Source organism: Boleophthalmus pectinirostris, unplaced genomic scaffold (assembly GCF_026225935.1).
Source record: "Boleophthalmus pectinirostris isolate CB_2022bp ecotype Guang Dong unplaced genomic scaffold, ASM2622593v1 HiC_scaffold_1, whole genome shotgun sequence".
NCBI lineage: Eukaryota > Metazoa > Chordata > Actinopteri > Gobiiformes > Gobiidae > Boleophthalmus > Boleophthalmus pectinirostris.
The window spans coordinates 2,805,494-2,825,493 of NW_026570970.1; the positions used below are offsets into that span (position 1 = coordinate 2,805,494).

General features: G+C 47.7%; 1 protein-coding gene across 3 annotated transcripts in view; it reads left to right on the forward strand.

The window, feature by feature from the left end:
• Positions 1-10,073: 10,073 nt before the first annotated feature.
• Positions 10,074-20,000, forward strand: part of LOC110174983 (uncharacterized) — an 18,525-nt gene continuing 8,598 nt past the window's right edge. Inside the window, exons 1-5 of one of the 3 annotated variants that reach the window (XM_055148873.1) lie at positions 10,354-10,417; positions 14,787-14,831; positions 16,561-17,263; positions 17,332-17,483; positions 17,560-17,746. In XM_055148873.1, the coding sequence (XP_055004848.1) occupies positions 16,604-17,263; positions 17,332-17,483; positions 17,560-17,746 (999 nt within the window). In that variant the 5' untranslated portion in view covers positions 10,354-10,417; positions 14,787-14,831; positions 16,561-16,603. Of the gene's footprint in view, positions 10,418-14,786; positions 14,832-16,560; positions 17,264-17,331; positions 17,484-17,559; positions 17,747-20,000 lie in introns of all 3 variants that reach the window. The other 2 variants (XM_055148861.1, XM_055148868.1) reach the window with 2 other exon arrangements.

Genomic DNA, 20,000 nt, shown 5'->3' on the forward strand with positions numbered 1-20,000 from the left:
TAAATATGTCACTTTAAATTATTTAAATTAATAATTTAACAGGGTCATATATCAATCATTATTTGTTGTCAATATCAGTACCGTCAGTCAATAAATTTCATTGAAAAGTAGTCATATAAATAGATGCGAACAAGTGAGACTAGCGCCGGCACCAGCTCACAGGTCCGTATTGAATCAGAGCGCTAGCATTAGCATTAGCTTAGCATTAGCTCCGCAAGGCAACAAACAAACTCAACTCACCAGTTCCACTTAGTTTACGCTCAAACGATCACGACAGCACTTCGTCGAGAAGGTAAGAGGCATCTGGGGAAGTTGATGGCATATAAGTTACTTTAATATACTTTGAGCGAAACAGTGAGTTTTTAAAAGCAATAATCGCCTACCTGCAGCCGCTCAGTCACACCCGGGACCGACACAACACACGAATGAATGGGAGCGCGCGCGCGGCCATATTTAAAGATCTTGGCGCAATTAGTCTCGCGTTATGTGCGCAACGTCTCGCGATAGTTGCGAACGACAGCGGCCAAATTATTAGGTAGAGAGGGACAGCACAGAAAATACCTGGGTTACATTTATTTTCCAGTTTGGGCAAACAACAAGGAAAACATGTTTAAGGCGACTCCTGCTGCTTCTCCTCGTGACTGGTAAAAAACCACAGGCCCACAGGTCACTCAGGTCTACGTGTACCACCCTCTTTTATCCCCTAGGTGACCCGAATTAAACCAAAAACAAAAAAGAGGTGCTAACGTAAATAATACCAATTTAAACTAAGAAATTAGCAAGAATAACATTAACATAGCAAAAATATATTATACAAATTAACAAAACTAAATTAGTAAGCTAACTAACAAACAAAAATAATAAACACATTTTATAATATGTAATCTGAGGCCAGGAGCCTGTGGAGCCTCTGCAGCTGCTGTTGGACAAACCTCAGGACCTGCTCCTCCAGAACCTGGAACCACACACTGTGTGAAGAAGTGTTCTGAGTGTGACGTTACCCACAGCTCAGCTCCAAATGAAGCTCATGGAGGCCGGCAGAGCGGCTATCTATCCATTTTCTTCCACTTATCGGGGGCCGGCTCACGGGGGCATCAGTCTAAGCAGGGACTCTCAGACTTCCTTCACCCCAGACACTTCCTCCAGCTCCTCCAGTGGGACCTGAGGTGTTCCCAGTCCAGTCCAGAGACATGGTCCCTCCAGTGTGTCCTGGGTCTTCTCCTCCTCCAGGTGGAACACGAACACACCCTGAGGGACACGTCCAGGAGACGTCAGAACAGACGTCCTCCCCTCAGACGCTCCTCTCCACGTGGAGGAGCAGCGGCTCTACTCCGAGCTCCTCACTCTGTCTCTAAGGGAGACGCCCGGACGCCCTGCGGAGGAAACTCATCTTTGTCTCTTGTATCGTGGATCTGGTCCTTCGGGTCATGACCAGAGGTGAGGGGAGGAACAGAGACTGATGCTAAATCCAGACTCAGCTCCTCTTCACCACAACGGTCCGATACAGCGACCGCATCACTGCCCATGCTGCTCCTGTCCACCTGTCAATCTGCCCACGCCGCACCTGTCCACCTGTCAATCTCACCCTCCATCCTCCCCTCACTCCAGAACAAGACCCCGACAGACTTGAGACTCTCCACCCGCCCGGAGACGACAAGACGCCTTTAATTTGATTGGAATTTAATAATTTATTTGATCTTAACTAACAACCCTGAAGAAAATGAACTGTGTCTTTAAACACTCTCAACAGGCTCAAACTCCTGCTAAATGTTCCTTATCAAGATCCTGGATGAAGATCTGCTCCTGAGTGATCCAACCACAGAGACATAAGGAGGCCTCAGACACAAACCTGTGATGTGACGTGATCCCTGCAGTTACCAAAACACAATAAAACAAGCAGTGTGATCAGGAAAGTGCATTACATTAGAAGAATTGACAATGACATACCAAATTAAACTCAAGGTAAACACATGTTCAAATCAAACATAACTTTTACTTTAACAACTGTAATGCTGATTTATTATTCAGTACTAAAACACTGGATGTGATGGTCTAATTCTTTGGTAAAAAAGAAACAACCAAAAACTCCCTCTCCAACCAAAGTGATCCACACAGAGCTGAGCAGGAGCCTGGAGACACCTTCAGGAGGACAAACGTCTCTGCTTCAGCATAACTGTGTCCCATTTCACACAGGCCATTTTGAAAGACTGTTTTGTTTGCACATTTAGTACCTAGAGCAGGAGTCTCCAACCTGTAGCTCGAGAGTTACCAGTCACTCTCCACCCCCTTCCAAGTAGCTTGCCAAGGGATTTCTGAATTATATGTATTGCGTTAATAACTACAATTTGATTGATTGATTGATTTGATTAATAAAATGCCCATTACTATTGGAAATGTATCATTTTGATGCCTAACTTTGTGCACTAATAAATAAATAATGGTTTATGTTTTAGGTGTCCAGACATCCCTATTCACCTGGGACAGTTCCAGTTTTGAGCTTGTGTCCCCTGTCCCAGCAGATTTATACAAAACTAGTTTTATAAAAGAAATGTCCCAGGTGTCCCTATTTTTGACCAATTTGACCAAAACCAGGTCTAAACCAGACTAAATTAAGAGTAACATAGACTACATCAGCTCTAAACCAGGACTATCAGAATTTTTGACTAATCTCTCTACCAACAGTAAAGAGGAGCATAAATTGTCATTTGTTTTGCCAAAATACAAAAAAACCTGTTTGCAAATGACCATAAAGCAAAAAAAAAAAAGCAAAAAAAAAAAAAAAAAAAAGAAGCGTCAGAAGTTCCTCAGATTATAACATGAGAAACCACAATCTTACTCGCTCTTTTCACAATTTTATATATTTACATATACCAACCATCCCAACCCAGGTGTGTCCCAGTTTAGATTTTTGAAAATCTGATCACCCTAATCTAATTTAAGGCAATTCATGTGTCATTCATTCATTCGTTCGTTTTTCAAAATAAAACCAAAAATACAAAAAACTAAAAAAAACTAAAACAAAAAACTATTTTCTTCATTATTTGTCTCCAAAACAAAAATGGAAAACTTCCCCCCCCCCCCCCCCAAAAAAAACAACAACAACAGATAATGATTAATTTTTTCAGTTTTTGTTTTTGTGTTTAAATGAAAAATGGAAAAAAGGGATAACAGACTAAACCAGGACTAAATCAGGACTAAACCAGGTCCGGGACCAGACAGGAACCAGACCAGGACTTAGATCAGGACTGAAGCCAGGACTTTAGACCGGGACCAGACCAGGAATGAGGCTGGAAAAGACCAGGACCAGACTGTCATTGAGACGGGGACCAGACTGAGACTGGGACTGAGACTGGGACCAGACCAGGACTGAAAAAGGTTTAGTTCTGGTTGAGTCCTGGTTCAGTCCGTTATCAATTTTTTTTCATTTTTCATTAAAACACAAAATCAAAAACTGAAAAAACAAATCATTATCTGTTTTTTTCCTTTTAGTTTTGGAGACAAATAATGAAGAAATGTTCTGTTTTTCCGTTTTCTTATTTTTGGTTTTGTTTTGAAAAACGAATGGATGAATGACACACAGATTGCTTGCCCTCTTTCTTACATCAACTCAGTTTCTTGCGACCTCTGGCATTTTTGTTTTGTAAAGGTAGCTCATTGGAGAAAAGAGCTTGGAGACCCCTGACTTAGAGGAACTGTATAAAACCTGCAGTTGGTTTAAACCTAAATGGAATCTGAATCGTAACTATCATCAGTTGTAATTGTAGCATCTAAAATAAAAAAAAACAACAGCAACAATTACATTGAGGCCATGAATCAAAATGGCCTGGATGAAACAGGATGTTGTAATGCCGCTCTGTTGTGGATCACTTCGTTTATTAGTTTATTCCTAGTCTGACCAGTAGATGGTGCCAGAAAATACAGGTAAACTGGTAGTGTCTCTGCACTAGGCTCAGGTGCACAGGCACGAACCAAACCAGGAATGTGAAGAGAAAAACATGAAAAAATAATTTATCTGCAAAATTAGTTCTAATCCATCCATCCATTTTCGTCCGCTTATCCGGGGCCGGGTCGCGGGGGCAGCAGCCTAAGCAGGGACTCCCAGACTTCCTTCACCCCAGACATGTCCTCCAGCTCCTCCGGGGGGACCCCGAGGTGTTCCCAGGCCAGCCGAGAGACATAGTCCCTCCAGTGTGTCCTGGGTCTTCCCCGGGGCCTCCTCCCGGTGGGACATGCCCGGAACACCTCCCGAGGGAGGCGCCCAGGAGGCATCTGGAACAGATGCCCGAGCCTCAACTGGCTCCTCTCGACATGGAGGAGCAGCGGCTCTACTCCGAGCTCCTCCCGTGTGACTGAGCTCCTCACCCTGTCTCTAAGGGAGCACCCAGCCACCCTGCGGAGGAAACTCATTTCAAGCACTTGTATCCGCGATCTCGTCCTTTCGGTCACTACCCAGAGCTCATGACCAGAGGTGAGAGTAGGAACGAAGACTGACCTCTTCACCACAACGGTCCGATACAGCGACCGCATCACTGCCGAAGCTGCACTGATCCGCCTGTCAATCTCACGTTCCATCCTCCCCTCACTCGTGAACAAGACCCCGAGATACTTGAACTCCTCCACTTGAGGCAAAGACTCTCCACCCACCCGGAGAGGGCAAGACACCTTTTTCCGGTCGAGAACCATGGCCTCAGACTTAGAAGAGCTGATCTTCATCCCAGCCGCTTCACACTCGGCTGCAAACTGCCCCAGTGCACATTGCAGGTCCTGGTTCGATGAAGCCAACAGGACAACATCATCCACAAACAGCAGAGATGATCCTGTGGTCCCCAAACCGGAGCCCCTCCGGCCCCTGACTGCGCCTAGAAATTCTGTCCATAAACACAATGAACAGAACCGGTGACAAAGGGCAGCCCTGGCGGAGTCCAACATGCACCGGGAACAGGTCTGACTTACTGCCGGCAATGAACACAGCTCCTGCTCTGGTCATACAGGGACCGGACAGCCCTTAGCAAAGGGCCCCGGACCCCAGACTCCCAGAGCACCCCCCACAGGACACCACGAGGGACACGGTCGAATGCCTTCTCCAGATCCACAAAACACATGTGGACTGGTTGGGCAAACTCCCATGAACCTCGAGCACCGATGGAGAGTGTAGAGCTGGTCCAGTGTTCCACGGCCAGGACGAAAACCACACTGCTCCTCCTGAATCCGAGGTTCGACTATCGGGCGGATTCTCCTCTCCAGTACCCTGGCATAGACCTTACCGGGAAGGCTGAGGAGTGTGATCCCCCTATAGTTGGAACACACCCTCCGGTCCCCCTTCTTATACAGAGGGACCACCACCCCGGTTTGCCAGTCCAGAGGTACTGTCCCCGACCGCCACACGATGTTGAAGAGGCATGTCAGCCAAGACCCACAACATCCAGAGACTTAAGGTACTCAGGACGGATCTCATCCAACCCCGGAGCCTTGCCACCAAGGAGCTTTCCAACCACCTCAGTGACTTCAGCCTGGGTGATGGACAAGTCCGCCTCCGAGTCCCCAGCCTCGGCCTCCTCCTCGGAGGACGTGACGGTGGGATTGAGGAGATCCTCAAAGTATTCCTTCCACCGCCGGACAACGTCCCCAGTCGAGGTCAGCAGCTCTCCCCCCGCACTGTAAACAGTGTTGGTGAAGAACTGATTTCCCCTCCTGAGGCGCCGGACGGTTTGCCAGAATCTCTTTGAGGCCGTCCGATAGTCCTTCTCCATGGCCTCCCCGAACTCCTCCCAGCTCCGAGTTTTTGCCTCCGCGACCACACGAGCTGCAGCACGCTTGGCCCACCGGTACCTGTCAGCTGCTTCAGGAGTCCCTCGAGTCAGCAAGGCCCGATAGGACTCCTTCTTCAGCTTGACAGCATCCCTTACTTCCGGTGTCCACCACCGGGTTCGGGGATTGCCTGCTGCGACAGGCACCACAGACCTTACGCCCACAGCTCCGAGCAGCCGCATTGACAATAGAGGCAAAGAATGAAGCCCACTCGGACTCCATATCTCCAGCCTCCCCCGGAATCCGGGAGAAGTCCTCCCGGAGGTGCGAGTTGAAGGTCCCTCTGACAGAGGCTCTGCCAGACGTTCCCAACAGACCCTCACTACACGCTTGGGCCTGCCAGGTCTTTCCGGCTTCCTCCTCCACCAGTGAACCCAACTCACAACCAGGTGGTGATCAGTTGACAGCTCAGCCCCTCTCTTCACCCGAGTGTCCAAGACACGCGGCCGGAGGTCAGATGACACGACTACAAAGTCGATCATCGACCTCCGGCCTAGGGTGTCCTGGTGCCAAGTGCACTTATGGGCACCCTTGTGCTCGAACATGGTGTTTGTTATGGACAAACCGTGACTAGCACAGAAGTCCAATAACAAAACACCGCTCGGGTTCAGATCGGGGAGGCCGTTCCTCCCAATCACCCCTCTCCAAGTGTCACCGTCGTTGCCCACGTGGGCGTTGAAGTCCCCCAGGAGAACAACGGAGTCCCCGGTCGGTGCACTGTCTAGTACCCCTCCCAAGGACTCCAAGAAGGCCGGGTACTCGAGTACTCTGCACTGCTGTTCGGCCCGTAGGCCAACACCACAGTGAGAGACCTGTCCCCGACCCGAAGGCGCAGGGACGCGACCCTCTCGTTCACCGGGGTGAACTCCAACACACAGCGGCTGAGCTGTGGGGCAATGAGCAGGCCCACACCAGCCCCCCCCACACCAGCCCGCCGCCCCCCACCCCCCCACACCACCCGCTGCCGCTCCCCGCGGCCAACGCCAGAGAAATGGAGAGTCCAGCCCCTCTCAAGGAGTTGGGTTCCAGAGCCCAAACTGTGCGTGGAGGTGAGGCCGACTATATCTAGTCGGTAACACTCAACCTCCCGCACAAGCTCAGGCTCCTTCCCCCCCAGCGAGGTGACATTCCATGTCCCCAGAGCCACAGTCTCCATGTCCGGAGGCCCCCACCTTTGACTGCCGCCCAGATCTCTCTGCACTGGCCCCATATGGCTCCTCCCGCGGGTGGTGGGTCCACGTGAGGACGGCCCCACGTCGCTCCTTCGGGCTGAGCCCAGCCGGGCCCCGTGGGGGGAGGCCCGGCCACCAGGCGCTCGCTGACGAGCACCCACCCCAGGCCTGGCTCCAGGGTGAGGCCCCGGTGACGCCAATCCGGGCGACGTAACTGGCCTCTGCGTGTTGCTCATCATAAGGGGCTTCTGAACCGTTCTTCGTCTGACCCGTCCCCCCGGACCTGTTTGCCTAGGGTGACCCTACCAGGGGCATGAAGCCCCCGACAACATAGCTCCTGGGATCATTCGGGCACTCAAACCCCTCCACCACGATAAGGTGACGGGTCAAGGAGGGGTTCTAAGTACAGTTAAAATAGTGGAAATGGTGTTATGTTGCAGGAAACACCCAAACCCTGAAAAAAGTGCAACTTCTGGTCCAAAAAATACGGTACACTTGAACCAGGCCTCACTGACCTCTGACCTCCTCTTGTTTAACAACAACGCTTCATGTAACAATGTAAAACCAACCACTAACTTCTGCAATTAAATGTGACGTTTCTAGATTTATATGTGATAGAGGCAAAGGTAATTTTTATAGTTTGTGTTTTTATGATGCTCTTACAATATGACTCTTTTACAATGAGGTTTGTTTATCTGTACTTTCCTGCTTGATTTTCTGAGGTTTTAATGGGCCTGTAAATGATTGAGAGTCAGGTCAAAAAAGATCCTTTAACACAGCAATTGTAGAAACTTCCCTAAGATAGCTGTTTATTTGATCAGGCACCTGCAGGCAGCTCAGGGTCCTTAGCGCGATGGTAATACTGTTGCCAGTAACAGTGTTACCATGACTTTTGGCACGTCAGCTCCTAAAACTCTGTTTATCTCACTTTACACACAAACAACATACTAGAGTTTTTAGAAAGATTTGTTTTCAGAGGCGAATTCTTCATTTGCGTGTGAAAGATGGATACAAACCAAGGGAAATGTCTCAGTTTAAAAAAATACCTGTGTACATGTAAACGAGGCTTTAGAAAATGCTGCCAGTGTGGAAAGTTCTTGTATATGAGCAGGCACTGACCATGTTTGACCTGCTCCAGAAGCAAAACAGAGTTGTCCAAAAGCATTTTTCCTAAACGGCACAGAGCAGTCGCCTCTAGAATCTGCTCTTGTGTGATTTGAGTTTCTTTTCACAAACTTCTTTAGACAAGTTGGAGCAAGATTATTAAAAAACTTTGTATACCAAACTTAAATCTGGTTATTTAATTCTGTTGTCCCAATTTAGGAATTTGTATTTCTCAAGTATTTTGCAATAGTGATAATTTTTGGGCTTTTTATCTAATATCTTAAGTGCTTTTTTATAAATAGTTTCAGCTAATTTAAGAGTTTTTCTTGTCAGAGTTCAACAATATGCAATGCAATAATTTAGATGCGGCAAAATCATTGAATTTAAATACATAATTACCAAGTTTGTTGTTAGATTATTTCTTATAATTTATAGAATTTTCATCATATATTTGATTTTTTTCACTGTTCTTTTGACATGTTGTTTGAACAAAAGTTGTGGGTCCAGTGTGACTCCCAGATACTTCACTTCATGGACCAATTTCAGCTTTGTTCTGAAGGCGTCGCTCTAACTATAAAGCGCTGCAGGAAACACTGAACCAATCACAGAAGAGTCCCTCGTGAATATTAAAGAGTCGAGCCTCTGTGTGGCTGCACACGAAGTGGAGGAATGAAAACACACAAACTGTGCAAACTCACTCGTGCACAGCCCTGCACCGAACCAAACGTCCTGAACTGAAACAGTTTGGCATGAATACATGAACCGTTACGCTCCTAATAATTATAAACATATGTTCGAGCTGTACAAGGGTTATGGGGATGATTCCGGGAACACAGACGATGCCTGGGTGGAGACCACAGTCCTGCACCTGCACCTGGCCAGAGACTGCCCCCTGCTGGCCGACATCAACAATAAGGTACAGACAGAGCCCGGCACGGCGACATTTACCTTATTCTGGAAAACTAAATTATAACAGAAATCATGACATATTGTACTATGGGGTCTTTAAAATATTTGATTGCTGATGTTTGTTGTCAGGTGAGTCCTGGTTTAGTTCTGGTTTAGTCCTGGTTTAGTTTCTGGTTTCAGTCCTGGTTTAGTTTAGTTCTGGTTTACTGGTTCTGGTTAGTCCTGGTTTAGTCCTGGTTTAGTCCTGGTTTAGTTCTGGTTTCAGTCCTGGTTTAGTTCTGGGTTTTTCTGGTTTAGACCTGATTTAGTCCTGGTTCTGGTTTAGTTTACCTGGTTTAGTTCTGGTTTAGTCCTGGTTTAGTCCTGGTTTTAGTTTTTAGTCCTGGTTTAGTTTAGTCCTGGACCTGGTTTAGTCCTGGTTTTTCCTGGTTTAGTCCTGGTTTAGTCCTGGTTTAGTCCAGTCCTGGTTTAGTCCTGGTTTAGTCCTGGTTTAGACCTGGTTTAGTCCTGGTTTACCTGGTTTAGTCCTGGTTTAGTCCTGGTTTAGTCCTGGTTTAGTTCTGGTTTAGTCCTGGTTTAGTCCTGGTTTAGTCCTGGTTCCTGGTTTCAGACCTGGTTTAGTCCTGGTTTAGTTCTGGTTTAGTCCTGGTTTAGACCTGGTTTTAGTCCTGGTTTAGTTTAGTCCTGGTTTAGTTCTGGTTTAGTCCTGGTCCTGGTTTAGACCTGGTTTAGTCCTGGTTTAGTTCTGGTTTAGTCCTGGTTTAGTCCTGGTTTACTGGTTTAGTCCTGGTTTAGTCCTGGTTTAGTCCTGGTTTACCTGGTTTTCTGGTTTAGTCCTGGTTTAGACCTGGTTTAGTTCTGGTTTTCAGACCTGGTTTATTCCTGGTTTAGTCCTGGTTTAGTCCTGGTTTAGTCCTGGTTCAGTCCTGGTTTAGTCCTGGTTTATTTTGGTTCAGTCCGTATGCGAGATAAAAATCTGGCATCGCAGTCACGGAAACAGGAAACGGGAAACGGGAAATCAGCTTTTTCCTTTTTTCATTTAAACACAAAACCGAAAACTGAAAAAACGAATCATTATCTGTTTTTAAATTTTGGTTTTGGAAACAAATAATGAAGAAAACAGTTGTTGTTGGGTTTTTTTTTTTTCGTTTTCTTTTCTTTTTTTGTTTTTATATTGAAAAACAAATGAACGAACGACACACAGATTCATAGAGACACTTTCAGTTTCGATGTACTGGGAGTCTGGGTCTGTGAGACACATCAGACCCTCAAACGCGTCTTTCCACAGACCTGGCCCCGGACTCGGCCCCGGACTCGGCCCCGGACTCCCGGACTCCGGACTCGGCCGCGTCTCTGACACCACATGACCAGTGTGTCCTGCCCAAACCCCCACAGTCCTGTGTCCAGACTGCAGCACGCGCCAGGTGAGTCCAGCTCAGCGTCTGAAACAAAAAGACGAACAGATCCTAACAGACACGAGGCACGAACACGAGGAAACGCGGCAGAGGAGCGTGAAAAGAAACAGCAGCACAGATGTTTATGTGGAAGTCAGAAACTTCAGCCTTCCTCGTTTAATAAAAACTTCATAATTTAGGACCGCAGGATTAATGCGCAATTTGGATTTTGTTGTGAAATCTGACTTTTTTGCGGTTATTTCCAGTTAAATGTGACCTGCAGTGTGTGACCTGCAGTGTGTGACCTGCAGTGTGTGACCTGCAGTGTGTGACCTGCAGTGTGTGACCTGCAGTGTGTGACCTGCAGTGTGTGACCTGCAGTGTGAACTTTAAACACCCCAAAAGTGTCGCGCATGTGAACTGGAGACACGAGGACAGCGAGCGCAGTGTTTACAGACGTCTCCCAAAACCCAGACCCAGACCCAGACTCACAGAGGTCAGACCCAGACCCAGACTCAGACTCACAGAGGTCAGACTCAGACCCAGACTCACAGAGGTCAGACCCAGACCCAGACTCAGACCCAGACTCACAGAGGTCAGACCCAGACCCAGACTCACAGAGAGGTCAGACCCAGACCCAGACTCAGACTCACAGAGGTCAGACTCAGACCCAGACCAGACTCACAGAGGTCAGACTCAGACCCAGACCCAGACTCAGACTCACAGAGGTCAGACTCAGACCCCCAGACTCACAGAGGTCAGACTCAGACCCAGACCCAGACTCACAGAGGTCAGACTCAGACCCAGACCCAGACTCACAGAGGTCAGACCAGACCCAGACTCAGACCACAGAGGTCAGACCCAGACCAGACTCAGACTTACAGAGGTCAGACTCAGACCCAGACCCAGACCCAGACCCACAGAGGTCAGCAGTTTGGATGTTTAGTTTCATGTGGACTTTGATTGGCAGAATAACAGCGCCTGACATGTAAGTCCTGGTTTAGACCTGGTTTAGACCTGGTCTAGTCCTAGTCCAGTCCTGGTCTAGTCCTGATTTAGTCCTGGTTCGGTCCTGGTCTAGTCCTGGTTTGGCCCTGGTCTGGTCCTGGTGTAGTCCTGGTCCAGTCTTGGTCCAGTCTTGGTTTAGTCCTGGTTTAGTCTTGGTGTAGTCCTGGTCTAGTCCTGGTCTAGTCCTGGTCTAGTCCTGCTTCTGTCCTGGTCTAGTCCTGGTCTAGTCCTGCTCCAGTCTTGGTCCAGTCTTGGTCTAGTCCTGGTTTAGTCCTGGTCCAGTCCTGGTCTAGTTCTAGTTTAGTCCTGGTTCCGTCCTGGTCTATTTGTGGTCTAGTCCTGGTCTAGTCTTGGTCTAGTCCTGGTCCAGTCTTGGTCCAGTCTTGGTGTAGTCCTGGTTTAGTTGTGGTTCCGTCCTGGTCTATTTGTGGTCTAGTCTTGGTCTAGTCCTGGTCTAGTCCTGGTCTAGTCCTGGTTTAGTCCTGGTTCGGCCCTGGTCTGGTCCTGGTGTAGTCCTTGTCTAGTCCTGGTCTAGTCCTGGTTTAGTCTTGGTCCAGTCCTGGTCTAGTCCTGGTTTAGTCCTGGTTCGGCCCTGGTCTGGTCCTGGTCTAGTCCTGGTCTAGTCTTGGTCTAGTCCTGGTTTAGTCCTGGTTTAGTCCTGGTTCGGCCCTGGTCTGGTCCTGGTCTAGTCCTGGTCTAGTCCTGGTCTAGTCCTGGTCTAGTCCTTGTTTAGTCTTGGTCTAGTCCTGGTCTAGTCCTTGTTTAGTCTTGGTCTAGTCCTGGTCTAGTCCTGGTCTAGTCCTTGTTTAGTCTTGGTCTAGTCTTGGTCTAGTCTTGGTCTAGTCCTGGTCTAGTCCCGGTCTAGTCTTGGTCTAGTCCTGGTCTAGTCCTGGTCTAGTCCTTGTTTAGTCTTGGTCTAGTCCTGGTCTAGTCCTGGTCTAGTCCTGGTCTAGTCCTGGTTTAGTCCTGGTTCGGCCCTGGTCTGGTCCTGGTGTAGTCCTGGTCTAGTCCTGGTCTAGTCCTAGTTTAGTCTTGGTCTAGTCCTGGTCTAGTCCTAGTCTAGTCCTTGTTTAGTCCTGGTCTAATCCTGGTCTAGTCCTGGTCTAGTCCCGGTCTAGTCCTGGTCTAGTCCTTGTTTAGTCTTGGTCTAGTCCTGGTCTAGTCCTGGTCTAGTCCTTGTTTAGTCTTGGTCTAGTCCTGGTCTAGTCCTGGTCTAGTCCTAGTTTAGTCTTGGTCTAGTCCTAGTCTAGTCCTGGTCTAGTCCTGGTCTAGTCCTTGTTTAGTCTTGGTCTAGTCCTGGTCTAGTCCCGGTCTAGTCCTGGTCCAGTCCTGGTCCAGTCCTGGTCTAGTCCTGGTTTAGTCCTAGTTTAGTCCTGGTCTAGTCTTGGTCTAGTCCTGGTTTAGTCCTGGTTTAGTCCTGGTTCGGCCCTGGTCTGGTCCTGGTCTAGTCCTTGTTTAGTCTTGGTCTAGTCCTGGTCTAGTAGTCGTCTAGTCCTGGTCTAGTCCTGGTCTAGTCCTGGTCTAGTCCTTGTTTAGTCTTGGTCTAGTCCTGGTCTAGTCCTGGTCTAGTCCTGGTCTAGTCTAGTCCTTGTTTAGTCTTGGTCTAGTCTTGGTTTAGTCCTGGTCTAGTCCCGGTCTAGTCCTGGTCTAGTCCTGGTCCAGTCCTGGTCTAGTCCTAGTTTAGTCCTGGTTTAGTCCTAGTTTAGTCCCGGTCTAGTCCTGGTCCAGTCCTTGTGATCCGCTCGTGTTTGTGGTTCTGGTTCTCTGGGTCTTTCTCTTTCTTCCTGATCATAACATCACTCCTGGACGCCGAGGCTCTGGACGCGCGTCTAGAGCCTCGGCGTCCACCACAGCGCCACCTGCAGGTCCACTTCCTCAGGACAGAATCCCAGGTGTGTGAGAGTAAAAAAGCCCCTCGTCCCGGTTTATCGTCCCGTGGGCGCGTTTCCGTATTTCGATTTCCTCTTTAATTCAGCGACGAAGTTTGTTTTCCTCTGTCCCAGTCATGTTTGCTCCGTCAGGTATGAAAACAAACTCTTGTTCTGGCACAAAACAAATTTACAGACGTGGACAAAATTGTTGGTTTCCTCTGGTAATGAAAGAAAAATCAACAATCGTCACGGAAATAACTTGAACCTGAGAAAAGCAATAATAAATAAAAATTTCCTGAAAAATAACCAATGAAACTCAATCCGTGTGTCGTTCGTTCATTCGTTTTTCAATATAAAACCAAAAATAAGAAAACAAAAAAACAACAGTTTTCTTTGTTATTTGTCTCCAAAACCAAAATGAAAAAAACAGATAATGATTCGTTTTTTCAGTTTTCGATTTTGTGTTTAAATGAAAAATGGAAAAAAACAGATAACGACCGTTTCCCGTTTACGTGACTTCAGTGACTGTGATGCCGAACTTTTGCACCACGTACAGACTGAACCAGGACTGATCCAGGTCCGGGACCAGACCAGAACCAGACCGGGACCAGACCGAGACTGAGATCAGAACTGAAACCGGGACCAGAGCGGGACTGAGACCCAGACCAGACCAGACCAGGACCAGACCGGGACCAGACCGGGACCAGACCGGAGGCTCAGTGCCCACGGAAGGGCCGGAGATCGAAGCTGAGGCTCGGACCCTGCAGAGTCTCGGAGTCAAAGCTCAGAGTCCGCCCTGGTCCTGCTTTGGTCTCGGTCTGATCCCGAGGGGGCAGTACTGAGCTCAGATTTTGCTGGACCAGTAGGGCAGTGATGTCATTTTGTCTTTGCATTATGTCCATTATATTTGGTGAATGATTTATTTGCGGCTGTGTTTGGAACTCGTCAGATGGGATGGGTTGAGCAATTTATTTGCAACAATCAACACTTTTATTTTGAGACACATTTTTACTGAAGTTTTGTTTGGAGCGAACGACTTGTGGTTGCACTGTGGTGGTAACGTGCACATTGGGATTGTCTTTTTGCTCAGGCATAAATGCGTCTGCACATGGATTTAATTGCATTGCTTTGGTGACATACGAGTTCATGCCATTGGAAATTTTTGAGATTTTGGAGCCACATTGAGAAGAACTGATGTCCTAAACACGGAGCTTAGCATTTGCAGCAGCGAGTTGTGTTTGAAGTTCGAGTTGTTCCTTTTGCCTTTTCAATTTTTCACTTTCGATTTTTAGTTTTTCCTCCCGTGCCTCAATTTCATGTTTTTTATTCAGAGCTGCGACACGTTCCAGTAGCGCTGCTTTGTCGGCCTCTGCTTTGAGGCGCATGGACACAGTGGAGGTTTGAGAGCGCGTCTTTGATACACTGGACTTTTCAAAGCACAAATTTGAGGCACTGTCCTCTGGACCCAAGTCATCCACATTTTGATTATTATCCGTATTTGATTTTGGCACATATGAAAGACCCAGATCACTCAACCAGCTCTTGACACACTCAACAAATTCACAGTAAGTACTCATTTTATTTGCAGAATATTCATTTTGTGTTGAGAGTTCATCCAAAGGTAACGGCAGATTAGTGAACGCATCATGCGCACTTTGTGCGTCTTGCTGGCATTGAACGAACACGTTGAGAAGTGACATCACTGAATTTGCATTATGCTTTGATTTCATTAATATGTTCAAATCCTCCATCAGTCTTTTTGCTTGTTTGCATTTTCCTTTCCGTTTTTCTTGGCAAGTTTGCATTCTAAGGCTCAGACCTTTGGCCGTAAATTTGAGGCTCCTTTTGCCTGACACTTGCGGCTCATGTTCCACAGCTGTTTGTACTTTTGAAACGTTCGACATTTTTTAATCAGTTGTGAGTTTCTTTTGTTCAAGATCCACAATTCAAATTACAATGGGCACACAGCAACAACACCTTTTTTCCAAACATTTATTTCTTTCCAACTTGTTACGTGGTTACTAGCGGTGCGTAAAGGTACTGCACATAAATCCAGCTTTGATTAATCTCCGTTTTGACGACTTGTATGGCAATATAAATCACTATCATCAAACTCCAATAGTTTGGCCGTTTTCCTTTACAGCATTAGCAATCATATTACACATACCATTGACTTTTGAGAGGAGGAGAGAGCGTTTAAAGGTAGAGGCAACTTTCCCGCTGACGCTGTCCGGAGAACAAAGGCATGAATCAAACAAACTTTACGCTGCCATCCGCGCATTAATCCACAATAATCCACTTGATATCGATCCAATGAATCGTCCTGAAGGTCCAAGGGCAAGGTTTTTTACTGCTGAAGTGACTATTTGTCAAATAAATGTAACAAACAAAAGTGTGGACAAACTCAGAACTAAACATAACTCAGATAATCACCTTTGGCACCGTGGGGATGTGGTTTACGCAGCACAAATCAATGTCCATGACAAGAGATGATTTTCCAAGGTTTATTTTCCAGTTTGGGCAAACAACAAGGAAAACATGTTTAAGGCGACTCCTGCTGCTTCTCCTCGTGACTGGGAAAAAACCACAGGCCCCAGGTCACTCAGGTCTACGTGTACCACCCTCTTTTATCCCCTAGGTGACCCGAATTAAACCAAAAACAAAAAGGAGGTGCTAACGTAAATAATACCAATTTAAACTAAGAAATTAGCAAGAATAACATTAACATAGCAAAAATATATTATACAAATTAACAAAACTAAATTAGTAAGCTAACTAACAAACAAAAATAATAAACACATTTTAGAATCAACAGAATAAGCAAATAGCTCCTACAGTTATGTTTGGTTTTATATTGAAAAAACGAATGAACGAATGACACACGGCTTCAACTCAGACACTGTTTTTGAATTGTTGTTCAAAAAAGGTTGCGCAACTAAATTTTAAGTTACGGGAAACATCATTTTGGTCCAGGCCAGTTTCATTATTTAGTTTTTTCTAATAATTCTGTTGAACCACACGTGAAAAGCAATGTTTGATTTTCGTTGGACAATTTTCAGGAAATTTTTATTTATTATTTTCTTTTTACTTTTTCCTCAGGCTCAGTTATTTCCGTGACAATTGTTGATTTTTCTTTCATTGTCAGAGGGAACCAACAATTTTGTCCACGTCTGTAAGTCAAGGAAGCCCTGGAATAATCGGGTTGAAATAAAAAACACATACATTTGGCTTAATTAACACAGTTTTGAATCATGACATGCCAATATTTTTCCACTTTCCCACCTACTTGACCAGTGTAGGCATCTGGCATAAAACCTGCCACACAGTCCGGTGAACGATGGAGCCCAAGGAGCTGCAGGTGGAGTTGCAGGTGGAGCTGCTGATGGGGCAGATGCAGCGGTGGATGAAGCAGAGGAAGGACTGCAACTCCAAACTTCGCGCCCTCAGCCTGGAGACGAGGAGGTGGGAGCGCTGGGAGATCCTCGGCAAACGTGGGGCGACGGTGGGCCTGGTCCTGCTGGCGGTGGTCTTCTTTGGCTACGTGTCCGCTTATATCTTCAGCGTGTTGGGGTTCGTCTTCATCAGCCTGGGGGCCTTACTCGAGATCACGAAGAGGTTCCATACCGGCGAGCTGAGGAAGGCGACCGAAGACAGCGTTGGCTCCTCTGAGGTCACCCTTTCTAGGATCCGTGAGAACTTTGAATTTTTGAGGAGGTGCCTACGTGAAGATCTAGAAGAGGATGAAGGAGAAGAGGAGGAAAGAGCAGCTGTAATCGAAGAGATCCTTTCCTACTTTGCCAAAGACGTAGGCTTCAATGTCGATGACCTGGACTTTAGCGCTATTATCGAGAGTTACTCCTCTTCTTCAGACACGCCTTCCTCCTCCTCCTCCAGGCCCTCCTTTCTTCAACGTTGCGTTCTGAAGATTCTGAAGATTTTGGGTCTATTGGACGGGATGAATTTAAAAGCTCCAGTCAAAACATCAGGAAAAAGAGCGGTGAGATCCTGAACCGTGCACTCGTTCCTCTCCCCAGACACCTCCTCATACATTGTCGTGTTTTTCAGACGCACCGATCGTACAACATTTCCCCGAGCTTCAGAGCGAGTAATCGTGGACAGGATGTAACTTCATGTGTTGACAGCCGATCACAGAGAAACAAGGCCAATGTGATCCAGAAGGACGTGGACGATCTTCAGAAGGCAATGCAGGACATCAGGTTTGTATTAACGCCTGTCATACTCTTCACTACTGTTCACTCCTGTTTCCACTTCAGTTTTGCTTTTTGCCTTCAGCTCTGCGCTGGAGGAGCTGAAGGATGTGCTCGAGTGCATAGAGGACCCCGGCTGTGTCTGCAGGAGGACCAAACTTCTGAACTACGCTCAGAGGCACTGTCGCGACCCTGACGTAAAGGAGTGGCTCCAGGAGGGGGCGCAGTCCGAGCACTTCCTCCACCTGATTGACGTCTTCTATCACTTGAAGGTCATAATAGGCTTTAGTCCCGTTTACAAGACGTTTGGAAACATGCGGATGAAGACTTCCGGTGTAGTTCCCGACACTGGGCCTGTGATAAAACCGTGGATTTAGCAGCACCGTCTTCACAACCTGCCAAAGCTTTTCTCTAATCACTTCTTCGATGTCACTTACAGGCAGCTGATGTAACTGTTGATTATTGTTGTTTTTATTAAGTTAGACAAATTATAATACACAAATGAATAGGCAATTTATAAAAGGAAAAAAGAAAGAATACAATGACATCTAGATGAAGAAAACCGGCTCCCCCATCGCCAACAGAACCCAATGGAAGTCGTCATCCGCATGTTTTAACGTCTTCTGGGTTTGTGACATAAGCATGAATAGATCCAATTATGGAAGATAACTTGTTCCATCAGATTTTGAATTTTAAAATACCGCTGAATTTCTCACTTTGAATTTTTCTAAAATAAGAGTGTCTTGGGTCTTCCCTGGGGCTTCCTGCCGGTAGGACATGAACATCTCCCGAGGGAGGCACCCAGGAGGCATTAGAACAGATGCCCTCCCCTCAGCTGCTCCTCTCCATGTGGAGGAGCAGTGGCTCTACTTTGAGTTCCTCACCCTATTTCTAAGGGAGCGCCCAGACACCCTGCGGAGGAAACTCATTTGGGCCGCTTCTATCAGCGATCTTGTTCTTTCGGTCATTACCCAGAGAGGAGACTGATGGTAAATCAAGAGCTTTGCCTTTCGGATCAGCTTCCTCATCACGACAACAGTCCGATACAGTGACCACGGAGTCCAAAATGCACCAGGAACAGGTCTGACTTACTGCCGGCAATGAACACAGCTCCTGCTCCGGTCATACAGGGACCGGACCCCATACTCCCAGAGCGCCCCCCACAGGACACCACGAGGGACACAGTCCAATGCCTTCTCCAGATCCACAAAGCACATATGGACTGGTTGGGCAAACTCCCATGAACCTCAAGCACCCGATGGAGAGTGTAGAGCTGGTCCAGTGTTCCACGACCAGGACGAAGAACACACTGCTCCTCCTGGATCCGAGGTTCGACTATCGGCTGGATTCTGGCATAGACCAGAAGATACACAGGAAGGATCTCATCCACCCCCAGAGCCACCGAGGAGCTTTAACCACCTCAGTGAATTCAGCCAGGGTGATGGACAAGTCTGCCTCCGAGTCCCCAGCCTCGGCTTCCTCCTCGGAGGAGGACGTGACGGTGGGATTGAGGAGATCCTCAAAGTATTCCTTCCACCGCCGGACAACGTGCCCAGTCGAGGTCAACAGCTCTCCCCCCGCACTGTAAACAGTGTTGGTGAAGAACTGCTTCCCCCTCCTGAGGTGCCGGACAATTTGCCAGAATGTTTTTGATGCCGTCCGGTAGTCCTCCTCCATGGCCTCACCGAACTCCTCCCAGCTCCCAGTTTTTGCCTCTGCAATCGCACAGACTGCAGTACGCCTGGCCCATCGGTACCCATCAGCTGCCTCAGGAGTCCCACGAGCCAACAAGGCCCGATAGGCCTCCTTCTTCAGCCTGACGGCATCCCTTACTTCCAGTGTCCACCATCAGGTTTGGGGATTGCTGCTGCGACAGGCACCACAGACCTTATGACCACAGGTACAAGCGGCTGCATTGACAATGGAAGTCACTTGGGTCTGCCAGGTCTTTCCGGCTTCCTCCTCCGCCAGAGACCAGGTGGTGATCAGTTGACAGCTCTGCCCCTCTCTTCACCCGAGTGTCCAAGGCTACATTCAGACAGCAGGGCTTAACGCTCAATTCCGAGTTTTTTGTGAAATCTGATGTTTTTGCGAGGTCCTTCACATTTCCAATTAAATGTGACTTGTATGTGATCTCCTGTGTGAACGTTAAATGACCCAGATCCGAAGGCGCAGGGACTTAACCCTCTCGTTCACCAGGGTGAACTCCAACACACAGCAGCTGAGCTGTGGGGCAATGAGCCCACACCAGCCCGCCGCCGCTCCCCGCGGCCAACGCCAGAGAAATAGAGAGTCCAGCCCCTCTCAAGGAGTTGGGTTCCAGAGCCCAAACTGTGCGTGGAGGTGAGGCCGACTATATGTAGTCGGTACCTCTCAACCTCCCGCACAAGCTCAGGCTCCTTCCCCCCAGTGAGGTGAGATTCCATGTCCCCACAGCCAGGTACTGTGTCTGTGGACTAGGTTGCTGAGGCCTCTGACCTCGACTGCTGCCTAGTCCTCTTTAGACTTGATCCCCATATTTAAAAG